The following is a 23029-nucleotide window of genomic DNA, read 5'->3' as shown; positions in this document are numbered from 1 at the left end:
AACATGGCAGTACTTGATTTCACATATGCAATTTCAACAGTCCAGAATATGACTAGGCCTCGTAGATAATGGCTGGTGGGTGAGAATGCACAGGGGAAACAAACTTGATAGCTGCCCAGAATCTGCAAGTCAAAACAACCCTGGACATAAAACACAGGAAGTGACAACAAACAAAGGGCCAAAGAACCAGGAACAGAACACAAGAAGGGTCTGCTGCATCTTAGCAATGTCACATACCACACACCCACAGTAATTCACATGCATTTCCTCAAAAGTGGAAATGGATATGCAAAACAAATTCCTCACAATATTCATCTCGTGACTCCATTCAAAGAGAAACCATACACAGACATCAGGCCACACCCACTCCCATAGTGATCATATGACATCACCAAGGAAAACTTGACTGAAAAAGGTTCACTTCAACTTGACGTTAACTAGGCCTAAATGTAACAGAAAATTATACAGGATGTGCCAACAGTACTTTTTCTGATGGTTTATTTCCTAATCCCATTTCTTTGGGATTCATTTCAAGTAAACTATCGCAATTAGCTTCCATGGCTCAAGGCAACAGTTTGCTTGTCTCAACAAGCATGCTCAGGTAGGCTAGCCTAGTCCCAGGGCCCAGTGTTTCAAAACTTTGTATCTTGATGAGAATTTAAAAAAAATCCTAAAACATAATTCAACTTTGGCATTATGGGGTATTGTGTGTAGGCCATTGACACAACCTCAATTGAATCCATTTTAAATTCAGGCTGTAACTCAGCAAAATGTGGAAAAAGTCAAGGAGGTGTGAATCATTTCTGAAGGCACTGTACACTGCAGTCAATTTAACACAATGAACCTTTGGTTTTCAGACGTAAGAATGCTTTCAACTTTCTAAATCCACAGTGAATCCAACCTTCCAGTGGGATCGAGATCATTCTGATGTTCGGCTTCAAAACTACACTCTTAGGGGGGGGGGGGGGAAAGTGATTCCTAGAACCTACAATGGTTCCTCGGCTGTCCCCATAAGAGAACCCTTTGAAGAACCCATTTTGGTTCCAGGTAGGAACCAGGTACGTGCCCTCTTCACGACTGTCTATATATGGTGCATCCCTAATTTCATTAGAAGAAGAATCCCTGATATTAAAGTGTGGGATGGCACGTTGTCAGCCCTTCAGCGAGGGTAGCGGTGGCACATTAGCAGCACCATCTGGTCAGGCTAGGACAGAGAAAGGAGATGAGAGGCAGGCATGAAGGCAGGTAAACCTCCCTTCAACACTCACGCCTCACACACCGAGCATAGTAAATTAGCATGTCATCATTAGCAAATCAGACAGTTACATAATGATCAGGGTCCTTATCGCTGTCAGAGGTTTTCAAGGATAAGTGGTCAGGAGAGGAATGTGTGAAAAAGAGCAAGCGTTTACGGCGGGAAACAGTAGAGTCGGTGAATGATAAAATAATGAACATTGGCAACGTCTGAGCAGATGATGCCTTCACTTAGCTTGAACGCGCTCAGCAAACTGCAATCTCCTGGGTTTAAAGGGCATCTGATGTTTTTCATCAACTCAGTCAGCTGGAAGGCAACATTTAAAGTTTTTGGACACACACACTTTCACGGGCTAAACAAGGCCATCTCTATGGAGTCCAGAACACTGCCACACAAAGCTGCTGCTTTTAAAGTACTACAGTGCTAGCTCTGAGGAATTCCAGTGACAAACGGCCCAGAGAGGCCTAATCTTCCCATAAAGAGATGCGTGGTGCTTGGGGCACTCTTCTCCTTTCAACTGGCTTCGTAAGGAAACTGGCACCCTTCCACAATTTAGAGGAAGCATCTTCACTATGTGGGCAAAACAAAGGAGTTAAGATAACACTGACTGCTTGTAGGATACTACAAAAGGCTCAGGCTAGATTTGAGCATCACTCTTTTGAGAGCTCGACGTGTACCATTCGCACTCCGAGACCTGTGTTTAAGCATGATCTTTTGGAGCCAACTAGTGCTCTCAAATCGTATCCTGATGTCAACAGCAGATGGGAGTTGTATTCATAACATTGCTAACTTAGCTAGCTAACATACATTTCAGGAAAAGTTATATTAAGTGACTAACTAGCTTGCTAGTGTTAGCAACATTTGGTGTTCAATGAGAGAGCTAGTTAACCAGCTGAGCTAATAAGCAATGTAACAAAAGTATAACTTTGGATTTGAAAAATCTTCCATCAACTGGCTCAGCATTTCAGGAATCACAGTAGAAAGTGCTCTTGATGCACCATTCAATTATTAAGCCATTTAAACTATTCATTTTTTTAAAGAAAACTCACTGGCTATCATGTGATTTAAGTGTGAGTTTGTCCGAAGGTGTTGGACTCCACGACAGTTGCTATCCATCGGAGCACTGTGATTGGTTGCAGAAAATTATGGGATGGGGCTTAGCAAAGGGTCAATTGTACTCCTCTGACAGGCTAATTATTCCACCCACTCAATAGAATAGATTACATAGAACAAGGTTGCCTAGGAGCCCCACAACAGTGATTTATGCCAAACTACTTCTGAGGAGCTGTCAGAATGCCTCAGTCACTTCCAGGCTATTATGGTAATTATTATTATTATTATTATGGTAATCAGGCTGTTGTGTCATCATCAAACTTGATGATTGAGTTGGAGACGTGCATGATCACACAGTCATGGATGAACAGGGTATACAGGAGGGGACTGAGCACGCACCCCTTTGGGGCCCCCATGTTGAGAATAAGCGCAAAAGAGGTTTTGTTGCCTACCGTCAGGAAGTCTACGACCCAGTTACACAAGGAGGGGTTCAGACCCAAGGCCCTGAGCTTAGTGATGAGCTTGAAGGGCAATATTGTGTTAAAAACTCTCTGGAGGTAATGCAGTCGGCATTTGATGGCGAGGTATTCCAGATCGGGAGAACAAAAGGACTTGAGTTCCTGTAAGTTAGCCCAATCATACTCCTCCACCTCTGTGTTTCCCGGAGAGTTCTTTGTTCCTGACCGCGCGATGAAAGGAGAACCCCTCTGGTTGTATGGACAGGGACAATCTATTCAGAGAGAGCCACGATTCCGTAAAACAGAGTATGTTACAGTCCCTTATGTCTCTCTGGAAGGAGATCCTCACCCATGAGCTCATCTATTTTATTGTCCAGGGACTGAACGTTAGCGAGTAATATACTCAGAAGCGGTGGGTGGCATGCCCACCTCCTGAGATTGACTAGGATCACACTTCTCTGGAGGTGACATTTAGGAGCATCACCTGGGATGAATGGGGCTGCCTCAGGCAGTTCAAACAAAGGATCCAGGTTGAATGTCTGGTGAATGACAGTAGGTAATAGTACTAGAAATCTTCTGAGCAAATACTGTAAGAAATAATACCAACAAAAATACCGCAAAGTTGGCTAGGAGCTAGAAACTGGGTGACCATGTCTGTCGGAGCCATTTTGTATCACACCCTTCAACACGAGAACAACCACAACCAGCGGGAAAAATCCGGCACTAGTAAATAAGAGCTTGTTGGACGTGTTGCCAGCTGAAAGAGAAGTACAAATAATATTGTCACTTTGGAGTTAGAGCTGACTGACAAGAAGATCTTTGCTATCAAGCGAGGCATGCTGGTTACAAATTAGGCCTCTAGGGACTAATGCTCTAGATTTCTGAGGGGAGGAAGGAATAATGCACTTAAGCCTATCACAAACTGTTATGCCTGTTTTAGCATGCTGCCACTGACTGAAATAAACACCCTTTGTGTGTATAAAACACATTCAAACATCGACATAGCCTAGGGGTCTTTTTGATAGGGGATCCCACAGTGGATGAACATAAATAAACACTATCATACACAGAATGTAGCAAATAGTGTTTAGATGAGCAACATAAGTCTCCGGTTTATACAGATTTGTTTTTTTTAGTAATTTCAGAACCAACACTGTCAATAGTCAACAATACAAATGTATGTAAGCAAAACTCAAACTCACGTTACTTGGCCCCTTAAGAGCTAAAATCTTAGGACTAATATTTAATCCCAGTGCTCATGGCAAAGGTTATTAGTAGTAGATGCATAGCAGGGTTGGAGTCAATTCCACTTAAATTCAGAAAGTACACCAAATTCCTATACCAATTTGTCCTCAATGAAAAGCAAACTGATTTTAAATGGAATTGACCCCAACTCTGATACATAGCCTGCAAAACATAGTTGTGTGCCTTCTATTTCCTCTGAGAAGTGACACTGATCCGGAGGAAAATTAGGTTCCCGGACTCCCAACGATACATAAATAACCTGGCAGCAGCAACAGGTCAAATTCCAGAGATTCAACAGGGAACCGGATACCAAGTTTGTATGTGTGTCAGTGACTATGCATGTGTTTGGAAAGGTCTGAGCTGTCAGCACTAGGTCTGCCGCATCTCCGCAATGCATTTTCGGTTGTCTAAGGTTGTCACTCCATGTTATGACATTTCTCAATGTGTTGGTCATTTCAGTCTCGTGTCAGTCAAAAGACTTCCCTTTCAGTCACTCAACTTCGGTACAACATACCATGGGGAAATCACACTCTCGCGATTTCAGTTTAAGGCTCTAGAATCACGGCTGACAAGGGCCAATTGAAATCTGCGCCTCACGGGAAGCCCCGCCTTCCACAGGTGATAAGCGTGAGGCTCAGATTCATTACTTGAATTATTCCTTCACCTCAGTTTGAACAGGAACGATTCACGCTACTAAAACAAACAATTGGAAAACGAGACTGTCTTACGTTGTGCCAAATAAACTGTTCGTTAGTGGCAGAGCGTGCTCACCCCCTGGACTTTGTGTGCTGAAGTTGGTATGGTTTCCTAATCAGGAAAAATGAGTTATTCCTCTAATTGCTTGGCCTGGCTATAGCAAGAAGTTCAATGGCTAACCCGACCGAAACGACGAAGGCTGACAAGCCGTATTCGTGTTTACGACCATACCCCAATGAATTAAACCCCTAGTCTATTGACGCACCGGTGCATCAATCCACACAGAACAAAAATATAAGTGTAAAATGCAATAACTTCAAAAGGTTTTTCTGAGTTACAGTTAATATAAGGAAATCAGTCAATTGAAATAAATTCATTAGACCCTAATCTATTGATATCTCATGACTGGGAATACAGATATGCCTCTGCTGGTCACATATACCTTTAAAAAAAAAAAGTATGGGCGTGGGAAGAAAATAAAAAACAGTCAGTATCTGGTGTGACCACCATTTGCCTCACGCAGTGCAACATTTTCTAAACATAGAGCTGATCAGGCTGTTGATTGTGGCCTGTGGAATGTTGTCCCACTCCTCTTCAATGGCTGTGTGAAGTTGCTGGATATTGGCGGGAACTGGAGCACGCTGTCGTACATGTCGATCCAGAGCATCCAAACATGCTCAATAGGTGACATCACAAGCTTCTGCCCGGGTTTCATGCAGGCTATTCAGTCTAACAGAAGCACAACATGTGTCAGAAGCTTGTCCCATGTTTAATGGCCCTCTGGTACTCTGCGTTCTATGATGTTCATGGGGTATATCACTCTGTCCACAAGGGGGCACCTCTCCCCATGGGTGGCTCATTACTGGGATTCATTACTGATTCCTACCTGTAGTTCACTAGTCCCTATGAGGTGTCTTGTGATACAGGTTATGGGCTCTGAAGGCGATTGGTGGTGGGTAGCATAGTCAAGGGAACAAGCAAGGTTGGACACGACCATGCTATTATCCAACACACAGTTTGTGTGAATATATATATAATAATAATAATAATACTACATATGAATCCCGAAATGAGCGGTCTTTCGCCAGCTCAGCACTTTTCATTCCTGAGAATTAGATTCAATTACGAATCACCCGTCTTACCACAAAAGGGGTCTGTTTTTCAGAGCTGTCTGTCCCATTCCCAGCTAGGTTACAAGGTGCTTTGTCACCAGTAACCATGACTGGTCGGTTGGGTAACCTCCATGATAAAACATTTTCCCTGGGTCTATTTTTTTTTTATTGCATGCGGCCAGCCCTGGGTGACAGGCGGTTCCTGGAACGCATCTTACTGCCTAAACAGAGTGAGGCTTGTTGTGACAATAGTATCCCCAGGTGGCACTGCCAATCAGTGCCACACTGCCAATCACTGATCGCCGGAGCCCTTGTACCCAGAGTGGGCCGGTCTTTAGGCAAACCTTGACATAACACAGTTTTTCTTCAACCCCAAGTGTTTACGGGTGTCCCTCATGGGAGTTCGATGAAAAGTGTCCCTTCCCCACATTCAGACACACGGTTCTCAAGACTGGTGGAAATGGAAGAAGAACCAAATCTCTCAAAGTCCCCAACGTGGCGTACTGCCCCTTTCGTATGTTACTTCACGGAAGGCTTGATGTCTGCTCCGACCAATGGTGCGCATGCGTAGTGTCACCCTGGATCATGCAAACAGTGACATCAGGGCACAAGTGCGTCCCCCCATGCTTCTGCAGCATCATCACGTCGACTGTTCCCGAGGCCTCAGCTCAAGTTGAGGGAGGAGATATCCTCCAGTCTCCAGAAGCAGGCAATCCGAGTGGTTCCTATGCCGAAGACCCAGGACGGCTAGTACAGACAGAATTTCCTAGTTCCGGAAAGGGATGGGACTTTGCTTCCCATTCTAGACCTACGTGCCCTCAGCAAGCACCTCAGTCTACAAACTCTGAATGCTCACGAGCCGCCGGCTAATACAGCCGATTGACTGGTGGCAAGCAGCATTACACACATCCATGCTACTGTCCCATATTCAGTCTCTAGGCTTCATAAGAAACCAGAAAAAGAGCTGTCTGACACCATCTTAACGCATTCCGTTTAAGACTTACTTGCGTAAATGCATTTTTCTATCCACCATGGAGGGTATCCGGGTTCCGGCTCTGCTCAGACAACTTTTGGATGGGTCACAGTGCGTTTCGCTAGTACCTACGCCTATTGGGGATGATGGCTTCTGTGATGGAAGTCGTTCCCTTGGGCTATTGTTGAGTGCTAGCAGCCTAAGCCGGTCACCTCTGGTGTCCGTCAGGCCTACGGCCCATGACCTAATGGTGGGACCCTCTGCTATTGTCAGGGGGCTCCCGTGGGTCGAGTTGTATCCCGCAAGGTGATCACGACAGATCCCCCGAGCGTGAAAAACCCAGAAGCGTTGCAGTTCTTGACACACTCAAACCAGCGCGCATGGCACCTACTACCATACACCATTCAAAGGCAATTACATCTTGTCTTGACCATTCACCCTCAATGGCAAACACAATCCAAGTCTCAAGGCTTAAAAATCCTCACCTTCATCTACACACTGATTAAAGTGGATTCAACAGGTCACATCAAGAAGGGATCATAGCTTTCACCTGGATTCACCTGGTCAGTCTATGTAATGTAAAGAGTGTATATTTTACAGGTTAGGGCTGGATTTGTTTTATTATTGTGATTTGACTTGCGATATGGGTCAAACACTTGTAATCATAGAAATAGAGTGATTTACATTAAGAAGAAAAGTGAAAAGCAGCATCATTCTTTTTTTGGAACAATCCTGTTGACTGCATTTGACAGAACAGAACAGCATACAAACATATAGTGAATATAACAGGGAGGAGGAGGAGGAGCTGCATTGCTTGGGTGACAGTAGCCTCAAGAGGACGGGGAAAGAGGTGAACACACTAAACTATAAAAATGGATGTTTCAAAGTGGTGCATGCAATATGCATCACTTGCGATATGGATATTGCACAAGTCAATATTGTGATTTATGTGAATTGGATGAATTGTGCGGCCCTAAAACAGGTATATACACATTACTATAAGAATTAGCAGGTTCCTGTTTCCAGGCTATTACAACCTGTTGCAATGACTTAGTAAAGCATCTACACTACTGTTCAAAAGTATGGGGTCACTTAGAAATGTCCTTGTTTTTGAAAGAAAAGCACATTTTTTGGCAATGAAAATAACATCAAATTGATCAGAAATACAGTGTAGACATTGTTAATGTTGTAAATGACTATTGTAGCTGGAAACGGCAGATTTTTTATGGAATATCTACATAGCCTTTTAAAATGATACATTTGGATTAGCTATGTAGATATTCCATAAAAAATCTGCCGTTTCCAGCTACAATAGTCATTTACAACATTAACAACATCTACACTGTATTTCTGTTCAATTTGATGTTATTTTCATTTTCAAAAACAAGGACATTGCTAAATGACCCTAAACTTTTGAACGTAGTGTATCTCAAGGAAAAACTCCAGTCTTCAGAGCAACTTCATTACAGATCATTTTGAGTAAATAAGACGAGGCCTGCAGGAAAAAGGGCAGACCGGTCATATTTGGATGGACTGAAGTGATTACGACTGCAACCGCTAACAGCTAACAGCCAGAGACCAAACCGTCAATTCAAGACAGGAATGCTAAATTACCCCAGTTTGTGTGAAGACTGGCACTCCAGGAAGTGAATGACTCATCGCCCCTGGACAAGGAGCTCTTTCACTTCCAATGGTCTGTGTTAGGCCTCCTAGCTAGGTCACACCCAAAGGCTTAAGACAATACAAACAAGAGAGGACAGGTAGCAAGCAGCGCTGAAAGAAATGTAGTTATAAAAAGGCCCTTTCACTTGGCTCCTGTCCGTCGGGACATACTGTATTACACTCTATGGTTGAGCTCCTTTCAGAAAATGATCATTTATTTTGCATTTCCGCCAACGGTTAGGCCTAGAATTTGGAGGCACTGTTGATGTGCCTGAAGCTCCTAACCAACTTGCAGACAGCTGACACATTCTCTAGCACAGTGGTGTCAAACATACAGCCCTCTGTGGTTTGAGTAAATAAAACAAAATACTTTTTATTTTTACAAAATCACAGAAATGAAAGCTAGATAGTCAGGGAGCACCGAAAATTCCAAAAATGACAGAAGACTATTTTACAGCGCGGCCCTCTGGAACTCGTTGAAGACCGAATGCGGCCCCCGGGGCAAAATGAGTTTGACACCCCTGCAATAGCAGAATACTCCAATCATGGCCTCCAGTATTCACACTCCTCAGTGGCAAGTACATATCACAGCTGGAGATAAGGTGGTACATGGGGGAACATTGGGATCAGGTATCCCCCGCTGACACCGATAACACAGGCTCGCCATATGAATGGATGGTTATCGATAAGCGCACTTCAGTGAGAAGCATGGTACTGATAAGCCATGGTGGGGTCAATGGAATGTCCATTCTAAACCTTATTTCCTTTCTGGTGCTTATCATATTTTCTCTGTATCATTACTGTGCCTCAAACTGACACCATGGTGGGCTAAAGAAAAAACGTTTTAAACAGGCCATGGCTGCGAATACAGAGTTTTCGCCCCTGCCTCTCTGGAAATATTTCTCAAAGCTACGGATCTGGGATCACGTTCTGCTCAGGTGTTATTTAACGCACATATATTTTTTCTACGTAGCTGCCACTCACACTCCACCTCCCTTCATGTTTCTCTCTTTACTCAGCATTTTTTTTTTGAACCATTTGATGTAGCCCGTCTCTGCCTCATATTTCTGAACTGAAATCCAAAATCTGCGGCGATTTGATATGCTGCCGAGATAGCTGCATGCAACTACCCACTTGAGTTTGAGACAGACTAAACTGAAGCGCAGGCTATCCAACACTGTATTCACTGCACTAATTGTAGGTCTGAATCACTAAGACCACGATCCTATTCAATTAGGATGTTACTTTATATGGACAATCAACCTATGTGAATACCCTGGTAACACAGTCAAAAAACTTGACTAGCCTATGTCGATGGGATGAAAAAAGTAAAAGAGCCATAAAAGCAAATAAATGGGAAAACCTTGCAAGTCGTAACACTTCGGGCAGGAAGTTAATGATATAGGCCTACTTGCTAGCTCTCCCAGACTTCCACACAGTCATTAAATATTAGGTCTGAAGGCCACTGACAAATAAAAGGCAACTGGTTGCATCTTCTGATTCCACTGTCACATTACTCAGCTGTGTGCTAAAGGCAACCTAATGCGCAAGCTTTTACTCTTCGTGCACTGGAGTCCTGTCCTGTAATCAAGTTTGAAAATACTCATGCTAGAAGCAGTGCTTAGATAAACGGATTACGTAGGAGAGATTTCTCATTATATCCTACTCATTTGTAAGGCATATATCTCCTTGTGTTTACGCAGAAAACCAACCTTGAGCAAACTGAGATAAAATTACAAACCTGAGATTTGAGCCCACTGGAGCCATTTATCCTACCATTCTTTTAGGCCACTCCCTGTTCCTGACAACTCAAGGTGATTGTAACAAGGTGACTGGGTTTGATGTTGTAACATTATTAGGCCTAATCTATGGTTTCCATAGGCAGGCCACGATTCCAGTAGTAATAAATTATATTGATTTGTGACGTACAATATTTCCATTGTGCACTGATACAGTATGCGGAGCAGGGCACCCACTGACAGTTGTGCTGTCCGCCTCTCAGGTTGTTTACTGTAGATAACGGCCTCTTAAACCTTCTGAAAGAGTGCCTTGATCTTTTAGTGAACCATTTGTGGTAGAAACAAAATCTAAAAACGGGAGACTCACAGGACTCCAAATATAAACTCTTGAAAAGAAACAAACAGCGGTGGACTTACAGGGCTGCCCGCTGACCCGGGGAGGTTCTGGAAATCCTTCATGCCAGTCAATCTACATCAGTAGGCCAGTGAAATATATATATATATATATATATATATAGTGCTAGGTCAAGGGGTCTGAATCATTTCCAAATGCACTGTATGTACACACACACACACACACAGTACCAGTCAAAAGTTTGGACACACCTACTCATTGAAGGGTTTTTCTTCATTTTTTACTATTTTCTACATTGTAGAATAGTGAAGACACAAAAACTATGAAATAACACACATAGAATCATGTAGTAACCAAAAAATGTGAAGAATCTCAAACATAAAATATATTTGGATTTGTTGAACAAAGTAGCCACCCTTGCCTTGATGACAGCTTTGCACACTCAACCAGCTTCATGAGGTAGTCACCTGGAATGCATTTCAATTAACAGGTGTGCCTTGTTAAAAGTTAATTTGTGGAATTTCTTTCCTTCTTAATGAGTTTGAGCCAATCAGTTGTGTTGTGACAAGGTAGGGGTGGTATACAGAAGATAGCCCTGTTTGATAAAATACCAAGTCCATATTAGGGCAAGAACAGCTCAAATAAGCAAAGAGAAATGAGTCCACCATTACATTTAAGTCATTTAGCAGACGCTCTTATCCAGAGCGACTTACAAATTGGTGCATTCACCTTATGATATCCAGTGGAACAACCACTTTACAATAGTGCATCTAACTCTTTTAAGGGGGGGGGGGGGGGTTAGAAGGATTCCTTTCTCCTATCCTAGGTATTCCTTAAAGAGGTGGGGTTTCAGGTGTCTCCGGAAGGTGGTGATTGACTCCGCTGACCTGGCGTCGTGAGGGAGTTTGTTCCACCATTGGGGTGCCAGAGCAGCGAACAGTTTTGACTGGGCTGAGCGGGAACTGTACTTCCTCAGAGGTAGGGAGGCGAGCAGGCCAGAGGTGGATGAACGCAGTGCCCACCAATACTTTAAGACAAAGTTCAGTCAATGGAACATGTAAAGAACTTTGAACGTTTCTTTAAGTGAAGTCGCAAAAAACATGATGAAACTGGCTCTCATGAGGACCACCACAGGAAAGGAACACAGAGTTACCTCTGCTGCAGAGGATAAATTCATTAGTTACCAGACTCAGATTGCAGCCCAAATAAATGCTTCAGAGTTCAAGTAACAGACATCTCAACATCAACTGTTCAGAGGAGACTGCGTGAATCTGGCCTTCGTGGTTGAATTGCTTCAAAGAAACCACTACTAAAAAGGACACTAAGAAAAGACTTGCTTGGGCCAAGAAACACGAGCAATGGACATTAGTCCTTTGGTTTGATGAGTCCAAATTTGAGATTTTTGGTTCAAACCGCCGTGTCTTTGTGATACGCAGTGCAGGTGAACGGATGATCTCCGCATGTTTAGTTCCCACCGTGAAGCACGGAGGAGGAAGTGTGATGGTATGGGGGTCCTTTGATAGTGACACTGTTGGTGATTTATTTAGAATTCAAGGCACACTGAACCAGCATGGCTACCACAGCATTCTGCAACGATACACCATCCTATCTTGTTTGCACTGTTTTTCAACAGGACAACAACCCAAAACACCTCCAGGCTGTGTAAGGGCTATTTGACCAATGAAGGAGAGTGATTGAGTGCTGCATCAGATGACCTGGCCTCCACAATCCCCCAACCATAACCCAATTGAGACGGTGTGGGATGAGTCTGACCGCAGAGTGAAGGAAAAGCAGCCAACAAGTGCTCAGCATATGTGGGAACTCCTTCAAGACGGTTGGAAAAGCATTCCTCATGAAGCTAGTTGAGAGAATCTCAAGAGTGTGCAAAAGCTGTCATCAAGGCAAAGGGTGGCTACTTTGAAGAATCTATAATATATTTTGATTTGTTTAACACTTTTTTGGTTACTACATGATTCCATGTGTTATTTCATAGTTCACTATTATGCTACAATGTAGAAAATAGTAATTTAAAAAAATAAGAAAAACCTTTGAATGAGTAGGTGTGTCCAAACTTTTGACTTGTACATTAAAAGTATTCAGAACCTTAGCTATGAGACTCGAAATTGAGCTAAAGGCCATCCTGTTTCCTTTGATCATCCTTGAGATATTTCTACAACTTGATTGGAGTCCACCTGTGGTAAAATCAGTTGACTGGACATGATTTGGAAAGGAACACACCTGTCTATGTAAGGTCCCACAGTTGACAGTGCATCGCAGAGAAGAAATCAAGCCATGAGGTTGAACGAATTGTCCGTAGAGCTCCGAGACAGGATTGTGTCGAGGCACAGATCTGTGGACGGGTACCAAGAAATAGAATAAGTTTGGAACCACTAAGACTCTTCCTAGAGCTGGCGGCACGGCCAAACTGAGCAATCGGGGGAGAAGGGCCTTGGTCAGGGAGGTGACCAAGAACCCGATGGTCACTGACAGAGCTCAAGAGTTCCTCTGTGGAGATGGGAGAACCTTCCAGAAGGACTACCATCTCGGCAGCATTCCACCAATCAGGCCTTTATGGTAGTGGTCAGACAGAAGCCACGCCTCAGTAAATGACACAATAGCCTGCTTGGAGTTTGCCAAGAGGCACCTAAAGGACTCTCAGACATGAGAAACAAGATTATATGGTCTGATGAAACCAATATTGAACTCTTTGGCGTAAATGCCAACGTCACGTCTGGAGGAAACCTGGCACCATCCCTACGGTGAAGCATGGTGGCGGCAGCATCGTGCTGTGGGGATGTTTTTCAGCAGCATGGACTGGGAGACTAGTCACGGTTGACCTGCTCCAGAGTGCTCAGGACCTCAGACTTGAGATCCCAGGTGATTGTTCACACCCTCTTAAGCCTTAGCACCACCCATCTCTTTAAGGGTTGATCTGCGTATTCTGTACTAACTTGTCAGCTACTTCCAGACATCTAAGAGAGAGAGAACAGCTCACTGAACATTACTCGCCCTAGCAGAGCTGGTTAGGCTGTTACTGTATGTTATCCAGAGTGTTGGTGACTGCAACTGTGCTGTCAGATTCTCCGTTCGTAAATTCAGAGCGTTTCGCGTTCAGAGTGCACACTGGACAGTCTCTGGCTAATAAGAAGGTTGTTCCGAAAGCTCTGACCTCACAATGACCCAAGCAAACTGGCTAACATTGGCTAGCTACTTCGATACATAATGACAGAACACCCCACAATGACATTTTTACTCCCCCTAGCAGAGCTGGTTAGGCAGTTTGTTATCCAGAGCGTTGGTGACTGTAACAGTGCGTAATTCAGTTGTTTCCAGCAGCTTTGTGGCCGACGTTGGCACACTAAGAGGACAGTCTTTTGTTAAGAAATGTAGCTAGATAGTTAGCTAGGTAAACAATGAATCCCGACACATGACGTAACGTTAGTTAGCGAGCCAGCCAGCTAACGTTAGCTAGCAAGCTAACAGTACACTAACTTGAAATGAAAATACTTCCAAATTAGAGTGGAGTCTTTTGTTAAGAGAACAATTGACAAATCACAACTCTTGACGTTACTACCCTGCATTAATCTGCAGGTAGCTAACCAACCAGGTTCTATGGCTATAACTAGTCAAGCAAATGTGTCTGAGATACAAAGAATAAGATCATACACATAACGTTAGCTAGCGAGCCAGCCAGCCAGCTAACGATAGCTAGCTAACAGTACACTTGAACTTGATATTAGGTTTATGCAGTTTTACTACACAATACATTTTAAAAAAGCAGCGTTTGACAGGATTACCTAGAAATACTGACCAGCTCCAATAGACAGACACGTGCTATACGGCAGACCAATCCAAACTCATCTCTCGGCATGTCCAGCCCACTCATTATCTCAGCCAATCATCATGGCTAGCGGGAAGGTTGCTCTCATTTTCTGTGGCTAAACCAACTAGGCTCATAATTTAACAATTGTATTTGTATTTACAGATGGCATACAAGGTTGATATTAAAAGGCACATGAAAGTTCACATGTTTGAGAAGGCATTTCTGCCAAAAACACGTATTTAGATTTTTTTTTTATGTTTACGTTCAAACAGCTCTCCTGTGAAGTTGTGACTTGCGACATTTGCCTAGATTCCTGAATCAGGTGACAAATAGCTTTCCAGCGACGCTCCCCATCCAACCTGATAGAGCTTGAGAGGATCTGCAGAAAATAATGGTATTAACTCCCCAAATACAAGAAGACTAGATGCTGTAATCGCTGCCAAAAGGTGCTTCAACAAAGTACTGAGTAAAGGGTCTGAATACTTATGTAAATATGATATTTCAGATTTTATTTTTTCTACATTTGCAAAAATGTCCAAACCTGTTTTTGCTTTGTCATTATGGGGTATTGTGTGTAGATTGAAGATGGTAAAAACATTTTTTATCCATTTTAGAATAAGGTCGTAACGTAACAAAATGTGGAAAAAGTCAACAGGTCAACAACTTTCCAAATGCACTGTATATCTATATCCAGTCAGTACGGATTGAAGAGGGAATCAGTTTTGTTTTTTCAATCAAGACAAATTCCAGAAGCTGTTAGTTTATGTAGATTATTTACCACACATGCGCAAAACACAAATAGCCTAGCTTGAGCAAAATATAATCTGGCTGGCAGAAACAACGTGCAGCTCTCAAACAACTGGTTCTTGCATGGAGTAGCCAACAGTGCCTTCAGAAAGTATTCACATTCATTTTCCAAATTTTGTTGTGTTATAGCCCGAATTTAAAATGGATTCAAATAACATTTCCACTGCATTTCAGCCCTGCCACAAAAGTATCAGCTGACATGTCAGTGATTCTCTCGTTAACACAGGTGAGTATTGACGAGGACAAGGCTGGAGATCACTCTGTCATGCTGATTGAGTTCGAAAAACAGACTGGAAGCTTCAAAAGTAGGGTGGTGCTTGGAATCATTGTTCTTCCTCTGTCAATCATGGTTACCTGCAAGGAAACACGTGCCGTCATCATTGCTTTGCACAAAAAGGGCTTCACAGGCAAGGATACTGCTGCCATTAAGATTGCACCTAAATCAACCATTTATCGGATCATCAAGAACTTCAAGGAGAGCGGTTCAATTGTTGTGAAGAAGGCTTCAGGGCGACCAAGAAAGTCCAGCAAGCGCCAGGACCGTCTCCTAAAGTTGATTCAGTTGCGGGATCGGGGCACCACCAGTACAGCTTGCTCAGGAATGGCAGCAGGCAGGTGTGAGCGCATCTGCACACACAGTGAGGCGAAGACTTTTGGAGGATGGCCTGGTGTCAAGAAAGGCAGCAAAGAAGCCACTTCTCTCCAGGAAAAACATCAGGGACAGACTGATATTCTGCAAAAGGTACAGGGATTGGACTGCTGAGGACTGGGGTAAAGTCATTTTCTCTGATGAATCCCCTTTCTGATTGTTTGGGGCATCCGGAAAAAAGATTGTCCGGAGAAGACATGGTGAGCGCTACCATCAGTCCTGTGTCATGCCAACAGTAAAGCATCCTGAGACCATTCATGTGTGGGGTTGCCTCTCAGCCAAGGGAGTGGGCTCACTCACAATTTTGCCTAAGAACACAGCCAGGAACAAGGACTGGTACAAACACATCCTCCGAGAGCAACTTCTCCCAACCATCCAGGAACAGTTTGGTGACGAACAATGCCTTTTCCCGCATGATGGAGCACCTTGCTATAAGGCAAAAGTGATAACTAAATGGCTCGGGAAACAAAACATCAATATTTTGGGTCTATGGCCAGGAAACTCCCCAGACCTTAATCTCATTGAGAACTTGTGGTCAATCCTCAAGAGGCGGGTGGACAAACGAAAACCTACAAATTCTGACAAACTCCAAGCATTGATTATGCAAGAATGGGCTGCCATCAGTCAGGATGTGGCCCAGAAGTTAATTGACAGCATGCCAGGGCGGATTGCAGAGGTCTTGAAAAAGAAGGGTCAACACTGCAAATAGACTCTTTGCATCAACTTCATGTAATTGTCAATAAAAGCCTTTGACACTTATGAAATGCTTGTAATTATACTTCAGTATTCCAAGGTAACATCTGACAAAAATATATATAGACACTGAGGCAGCAGACTTTGAAAATTAATATTTGTGTCATTCTCAAAACCTTTGGCCACGACTGTACAGTCAATAATACAGTAGAAAAAATAAGTCTATATACAGTGAGTGCAAATGAGTAAGATAAGGGAGGTAAGGCAATAAATAGGCCATGGTGGCGAAGTAATTACAATATAGCAATTAAACACTGGAATGGTAGATGTGCAGAAGACAAATGTGCAAGTAGAGATACTTGGGTGCAAAGGAGCAAGATAAATAAATACAGTATGGGGATGAGGTAGTTGGATGGGCTGTTTACAGGTGGGCTATGTACAGGTGCTGTGATCTGCTCTGACAGCTGGTGCTTAAAGCTAGTGAGGGAGATATGAGTCTCCAGCTTCAGTGATTTTTGCAGTTCGTTCCAGTCAGTCATTGGCAGCAGAGAACTGGAAGGAAAGGCGGCCAAAGGAGGAATTGGCTTTGGGGGTGACCAGTGAGATATACCTGCTGGAGCGCGTGCTACAGGTGGGTGCTGCCATGGTGACCAGTGAGCTGAGATAAGGAGGGGCTTTACCTAGCAGACTTGTAGATGACCTGGAGCCAGTGGGTTTGGCGATGAGTATGAAGCGAGGGCCAACCAACGAGGGCCAGCCAACGAGAGCGTACAGGTCGCAGCCAATTTGTTGAGTAAAGTGTTGGAGGCTATTTTATAAATGACATCGCCGAAGTTGAGGATTGGTAGGATGGTCAGTTTTACGATGGTGTTGATGGTGTTCTAGATTTAATTTTGGATTGGAGATGCTTAATGGGAGTCTGGAAGGAGAGTTTAGAGTCTAGCCAGACACCTAGGTATTTGTACTCAGTTGACTTAAAAATCAGCTTGAAAATCCATAGCAAGACTTGAAAGTGGCTGTTTAGCTATGATTAACAACCAATTAGACAGAGCTTGAAGAATTCTTTAAAGAATAAATGTGCAAATATTGTACAATCCAGGTGTGCAAAGCTCTTTCTTAGAGACTTACCGAGGAAGACCCAAAGCTGTAATCGCTGCCAAAGGCAATTCTAACGTGTATTGACTCAGGGGTGTGAATACTTGTATAAAGGAGATATATTTCTGTATTTCATTTTCAATAAAATTAGCAGATTTCAAAAAACATGTTTTCACTTCGCCATGATGGGGTATTGTGTGTAGACAAGGGGTATAAATAATTTCGGAAGGCACAGATTAGCTAGATAGATTTTTTTGGAAAGACCTTGAAAGTGGTCGCCTGACATAGTTGAAGCATTGTTGTGGACTTACAACGTCCAATAATATCCTTGGGAAACTCCCCCTCTATGTACGCGCCCTCAATGTGAGCTTAGTACGGCCTGTGTATCAATAATGAATACAGCCTGAAACAGTCCTCTGCTACTCTTGCTGCAGTTGTTCCTCTGTTTGACAGTCGGTGCTGAGCCACAATAGAAGCTGAACAATGTATAATAGGACAATACTAAAATAGAAAACTGTGCCATGACTTGCATGAGATGGGGAAAGGAGAGATATTTCGGGGCGTTTATCAATGGAACATTTGACTAGGGCCTATTATTTTTCCAAATTAATTGTCTAAATCAACAACGGTGTACTTGGCCTTATTTATTGCAGGACAATTGTCTATGCAAATGTATTTACACAGTAGCATCAGCATGTCATTGTGTGATGTGAATGGATATATTAAGTCAAAGGTGCATTGAAGGGCCAACTATGCAATCTTGTGCATTGTGAGTGAGTGTTGTCAGAGTGAGCAGAGTGGAAAAGAGCTTAGCACAGACTCTCTCCATCTGTTTTCCTTCCATTTCCATTCAAGCTCCTCTGTTCCAGGTGGCAGTTGGTTCACCCCAGACAAATATTGGCCACAGATTAGACCAACGGCCCACAATGCGGGTGAGTAGGACTTGGGCTCTCAGGAGAACAGGACAGGGCACTGCCACATTCCAATTTAGTTTGAATTGCCATGTTTGCATTACAAATGGGAGGTGTGACAAACTTGAGTCGCCAGGCATATATCAGAGGTAATTGTACCTGCCTGGTCACCTGTTGCCTAAAAATACTGTAGGAGTAGATCTAATGGAGCGGCAAAGCAATGTAGGCCTACCAATGTAGTCTAGTTTTCAGCCTAACTCTTTAGATATAGGCCTAATCATATCAACACTACTGTATGTGAAATGTTAACAACCTACATTCCTGGCTTTGATTAGGCTACCCTCTCTTTATTAGTGTTGTATACTACTACCACCATGACCCTTCGGAGAAGCAGGGTTCTAACCTAGCATATCAATCATCTAGTAGTTGAACTGAACGCCAAACTACATGTGCTTTGATGCATTACACATTCAAATGTGAAAAAGGGTCATTTATGTGTGTTGTTAATAGCTTGTTAACACACATTCCCTCTGTTAATGGTTAGACAGCGTTTACGAGAGACCCGAGATCTAGGTCAAGTCCAATACATGTCTTCCAATGTACAGGACAGACTGCTGAGGTAAAAGCATAGGCTAGTCCTGAATGTGGGCCACAACGCATGTGAACAATGTTTGTATTGAGGACTTGAATGTTAAGTGTAGCTTGGCCAATACATTGTTATCAGTCAATATGGCCTGTACTCTTTAGGCCTAAATCAGTGTTGGCACACTTGCTACAACATTGAATAACCAGAGGATGTCTCTCACTTACCACACTCTCTGCTACAAGAATCACATTTATCCCAAGGTTATATTGACATATAGGAAGAGCTATTGCTTAGGGGAATAAGGGATATTGATTTTTGGGCCTTCTTAAATGAAGGAAGTCTAGTATTGGACAAAATGAACAGAGCAAGCAAAGCCAGTCTGAAAGGGCAGCAAAATAACATTAAAAATAGATCATGGATGCAGCTTTAAGCTTAAAAAAAGAATGAGAACTGAGCAGAACACAGGCAGGACGCTGGGGCTGAGCAGCGCAGCTGTCAAGCCAGATTATAAACACAGGGGTTTTAGCATAATCAGAAGCTGAAGGTCACTGCTGTTCCTGTTTGTTTCACTCACGCTCACTCACTCACTCTTTCACATCTGCCCCTCTCCTCCTTTCCTTGCTCTCCTGCATTCTCTCTTCTACCTATTTCCCATTGTCTTTCTTTCTCCCACACACCACCCTCCCTCTTTCCTCCCTGTTCCTCTCCATCTTCTTTCTCCTTCTCAACCTTCACCATGTCTCATCCTCACTCCCTCCAAACCACTGCACCCAGCTGCCGGGCGCTCTCCCCATCTTCCCCCAGGACAGTGGGCCTCCCCCTCGGTAAGTGAGACAGTCCCTCTCTGGCCTGGCCATAGGCTGACATACACCCAGACTCATTATTATGTTGCGGAGAAATAGCAGGCTGCTGGCTCTTAGCAAATGGCAGTAGGGGACGCAGCAAGGAACACTGCAGGGGCATGAGGAGAGCACACCGCACACAGGAAGAGGAGAAGAGAGAGGGAGGGAGTGGGAGATGAGGGTGTGACAGAGGAGAGAGAAGAAAAGAGAAGTGTCATGATAAGAATGAGGGAGAGGAGATGGGACGAGCACTGCAAGAAGAGCAATAAACATGTAAAGGAGGTGAGAAGTAGCAGTGCGAGATGAAATGATTGCAGTAAGGAGAAAGACAGAGAGCGGCGAGGGGACCACAACCAGTGACAAGGAAAAGGGAAGAGGATAGAAGTTAGGCTACAATTGTGTGTGCGTGTCTCTCGTGTTTCCATTGCCAAACATCATGTGTCAACAAAACAGCTTTTAATAGGAACCGTGTGGTCAAAGATGTCCCCTTGATGAGAACTTGCAACGATTTCAGTCTAGCCTATGCCCAAAAGTGCAGCAAAAACAATGTGCTTAGTCACGCATCACATCATTGTGTCAAGGAGCACTGATTGCACCTTCCACTTCAAAACATTACCTAAGTGTATGCTCATCATTCCCAGGAAGATCACTTACTATGCAGAATACAGGACAACAAGTCCAACCAATACAAGAGTCACCTAAGCCTGTAACAATGAGTGGCCCCTAGCTTGTTGAGTCAGTTTATCTGTGACATCTTTATACAGAGTACAAGGGAATGTCACATTATGGACTACCACTCCATAATCACCTATTGACTTTACTCTGACCAGTCAATGTGTAGTACTTTCCCATCTCACATGGCATAATCCCTGCTAAGGAACAAACAATGTTTTTTTTTTTAGAACTTTAACATTTGATTGGGGTTCCTGAGTATCAGGAAAGACGTCATTCCTCTTGATAATGCTGAATTGAAATTGCAATCAATGGCATTCTTCAAACACCTAGATTGCCTGCTCACCTCAATGAACTGGTAAGAGAAACATGGGTGCTTTACTCTTTCTCTGTATTGGCTATGAGAATAAAACTCAAGCTGAACCTCAAACCAAATAAACCAGACTAACAGTGCAACTCACCTAATTTCATTAAAGAGGCCAGCAGCACCCATAAAGAGATCTCGAAGGGCACCTGTATGTGATGGTAATCTAGAGACAGGACAGGGAAGGCCTTTTTTATGTATGTGTAGTTAGTATGGTCGTGGCTGCCTGCTATCCCTCTGTGGTCGTCGAGGTGGTCGTGTCCTCCTCCAGTGTTATCCTGAGCGCCGATGTCCGGTGAGCTCGCAGCTCCAAGCGTCAGTACGGTGCCCTCCAGAAAGATCAACATCACCAGAAGTAGGAGTCCCCGCTCCAGAAAACTTCTGGAGCCACTGGGTGAGTGTAAAGCTACGCGAACAGACATGTTGAAATTCGTTTTTATAACTTAAAAGAATTTAGGGGGAAAAAAGTGAGCTGGAAGTCGTGTAAAGTGTGCGTGTAATGAACACACTTTCCTCACTAGCAACTGGATCTCCAAAGGACCCACAAAATATCCATGTTCGACAATTGGCTGGCTAGCTAGGCAACTTTAGTTAGCTATTTGAGATGGATGCAGCAGTTCCAGGTACTGTAGCAAGCTGGCTAACACCATTTGTGAAAGCAGGAATCGTCGAAGGTACACGAGCTAGCTATCCTACCGGACATGGAGAGCTCAAGACACGGCTACAGTGCTATGTTATTTAGCTAGTTACATATCCTCTCCTAAATAGCACATTTCCTAATTGAAAACTTGGTCCGAATTGTGGTTTTAGATACTGAGAGCGTAGGTTAACCTCTTCGGTGAAAGATGTCATTGCTCACCGCCGACCGGTAAAAAGATGCTGCTCATTCAATTCCGGTCCACAAGAAGATAAATATCCTCAATAATGTCAGTTGTTACAGCTGATCGAAGTCCAATATTGACCTTGAATTAAACGTTTAGAACTGTCACGTTGCATTTACGGGGGATGCGAGATATATGAACTCCATTCCATGCATCGGGTGTATGCGCCGTACCCTGTCCCGACAGAACAAGACCTTCTTTGAACTCAGTCAGTATGAGGATGCGTGGCTCCAACAGTGACTTCTGATGTTATCACTCCGCCAATGTACTCCTGTAATGTGACGTTAGCGCGATAAATACAACCTTCAAAACGCACACCCTTTCGCGGAGGGAGGAGAATGAGGAGGGGGCCCTTTTTATTTTCGATCACAGTGACATCTATTGGAGAGGAGGTGCGCGAGAGGACGTGGGAAATGTATCTTAAATGTTCATATATGGAAAAACCCTACATTTATTTGTTCTTTTTTGCTAAGTTCCTGTTCAATACTCTGTCTAGGCCCAGTGGGTAGTCTCGCGCTTCACGTTCTGTTTCAGGAGACTTGAGGGCGTGCACTGCTAAGGCTGATCTACCTGGATTGCAGGGCAGAACAACGCTACAGTATGGCTAGCCTAGTATCTGGTATCTGTTGGAATTGATTGCACCATAAACGTCATGTCCATAAGTCTTCATTGTAGGCTAATTCAAAATGTACCTCTAGGGTGAGAATATATTGTTGTAAATGCATTGATTGAAAAAATATCCAACTGGAATATTCTCTTTAAAATGATCTTCAATTCAATATCAAAATTGTGTTCTGGAAATGGGTGTGTTTTTGTCAGTCCAGCCAAAAACATTTCACCATCCCTTCAATATCAACTGTGTGTTATGGAAATGGGTGTGTTTTTCTGCGAGTACAGCCAAAACATTTTGGCATCAATTTCGTAATTACAATTTCGTAATGCCTTGGGTGGTGACAACATGTCACGAATAGCATACTGTACATAACCTATTTTTGCTCGTTTACTTTGACCTTTAGGCAAGTCTGCCGTTGTGTTTAGTGACTCCCAGTAACGCTTTAACCCCCACAGCTTGCCAAATACATTAGTACCATACCACTGAAGGTGTCTGGCTTGTAATTACTGTGGTGGGAAATGGTATGGTCATTGAGAGCTGTTTGC

General features: G+C 43.4%; 1 protein-coding gene across 3 annotated transcripts in view; it reads right to left on the bottom strand.

Moving 5' to 3' along the window:
* Positions 1-22191, bottom strand: part of LOC139573858 (sodium/hydrogen exchanger 1-like) — a 47801-nt gene extending 25610 nt beyond the window's left edge. For all 3 annotated transcript variants that reach the window (XM_071397785.1, XM_071397786.1, XM_071397787.1), the window contains exon 1: positions 21088-22191. In XM_071397785.1, coding sequence (XP_071253886.1) covers positions 21088-21412 — 325 coding nt within the window. In that variant the 5' untranslated portion in view covers positions 21413-22191. The remainder of the gene's footprint in view (positions 1-21087) is intronic.
* Positions 22192-23029: the final 838 nt, after the last annotated feature.

This window comes from Salvelinus alpinus, chromosome 4, assembly GCF_045679555.1.
Source record: "Salvelinus alpinus chromosome 4, SLU_Salpinus.1, whole genome shotgun sequence".
Lineage (NCBI taxonomy): Eukaryota > Metazoa > Chordata > Actinopteri > Salmoniformes > Salmonidae > Salvelinus > Salvelinus alpinus.
Note: the sequence above shows the minus strand (reverse complement) of the source record. Positions and strands in the feature narration are given on the sequence as shown.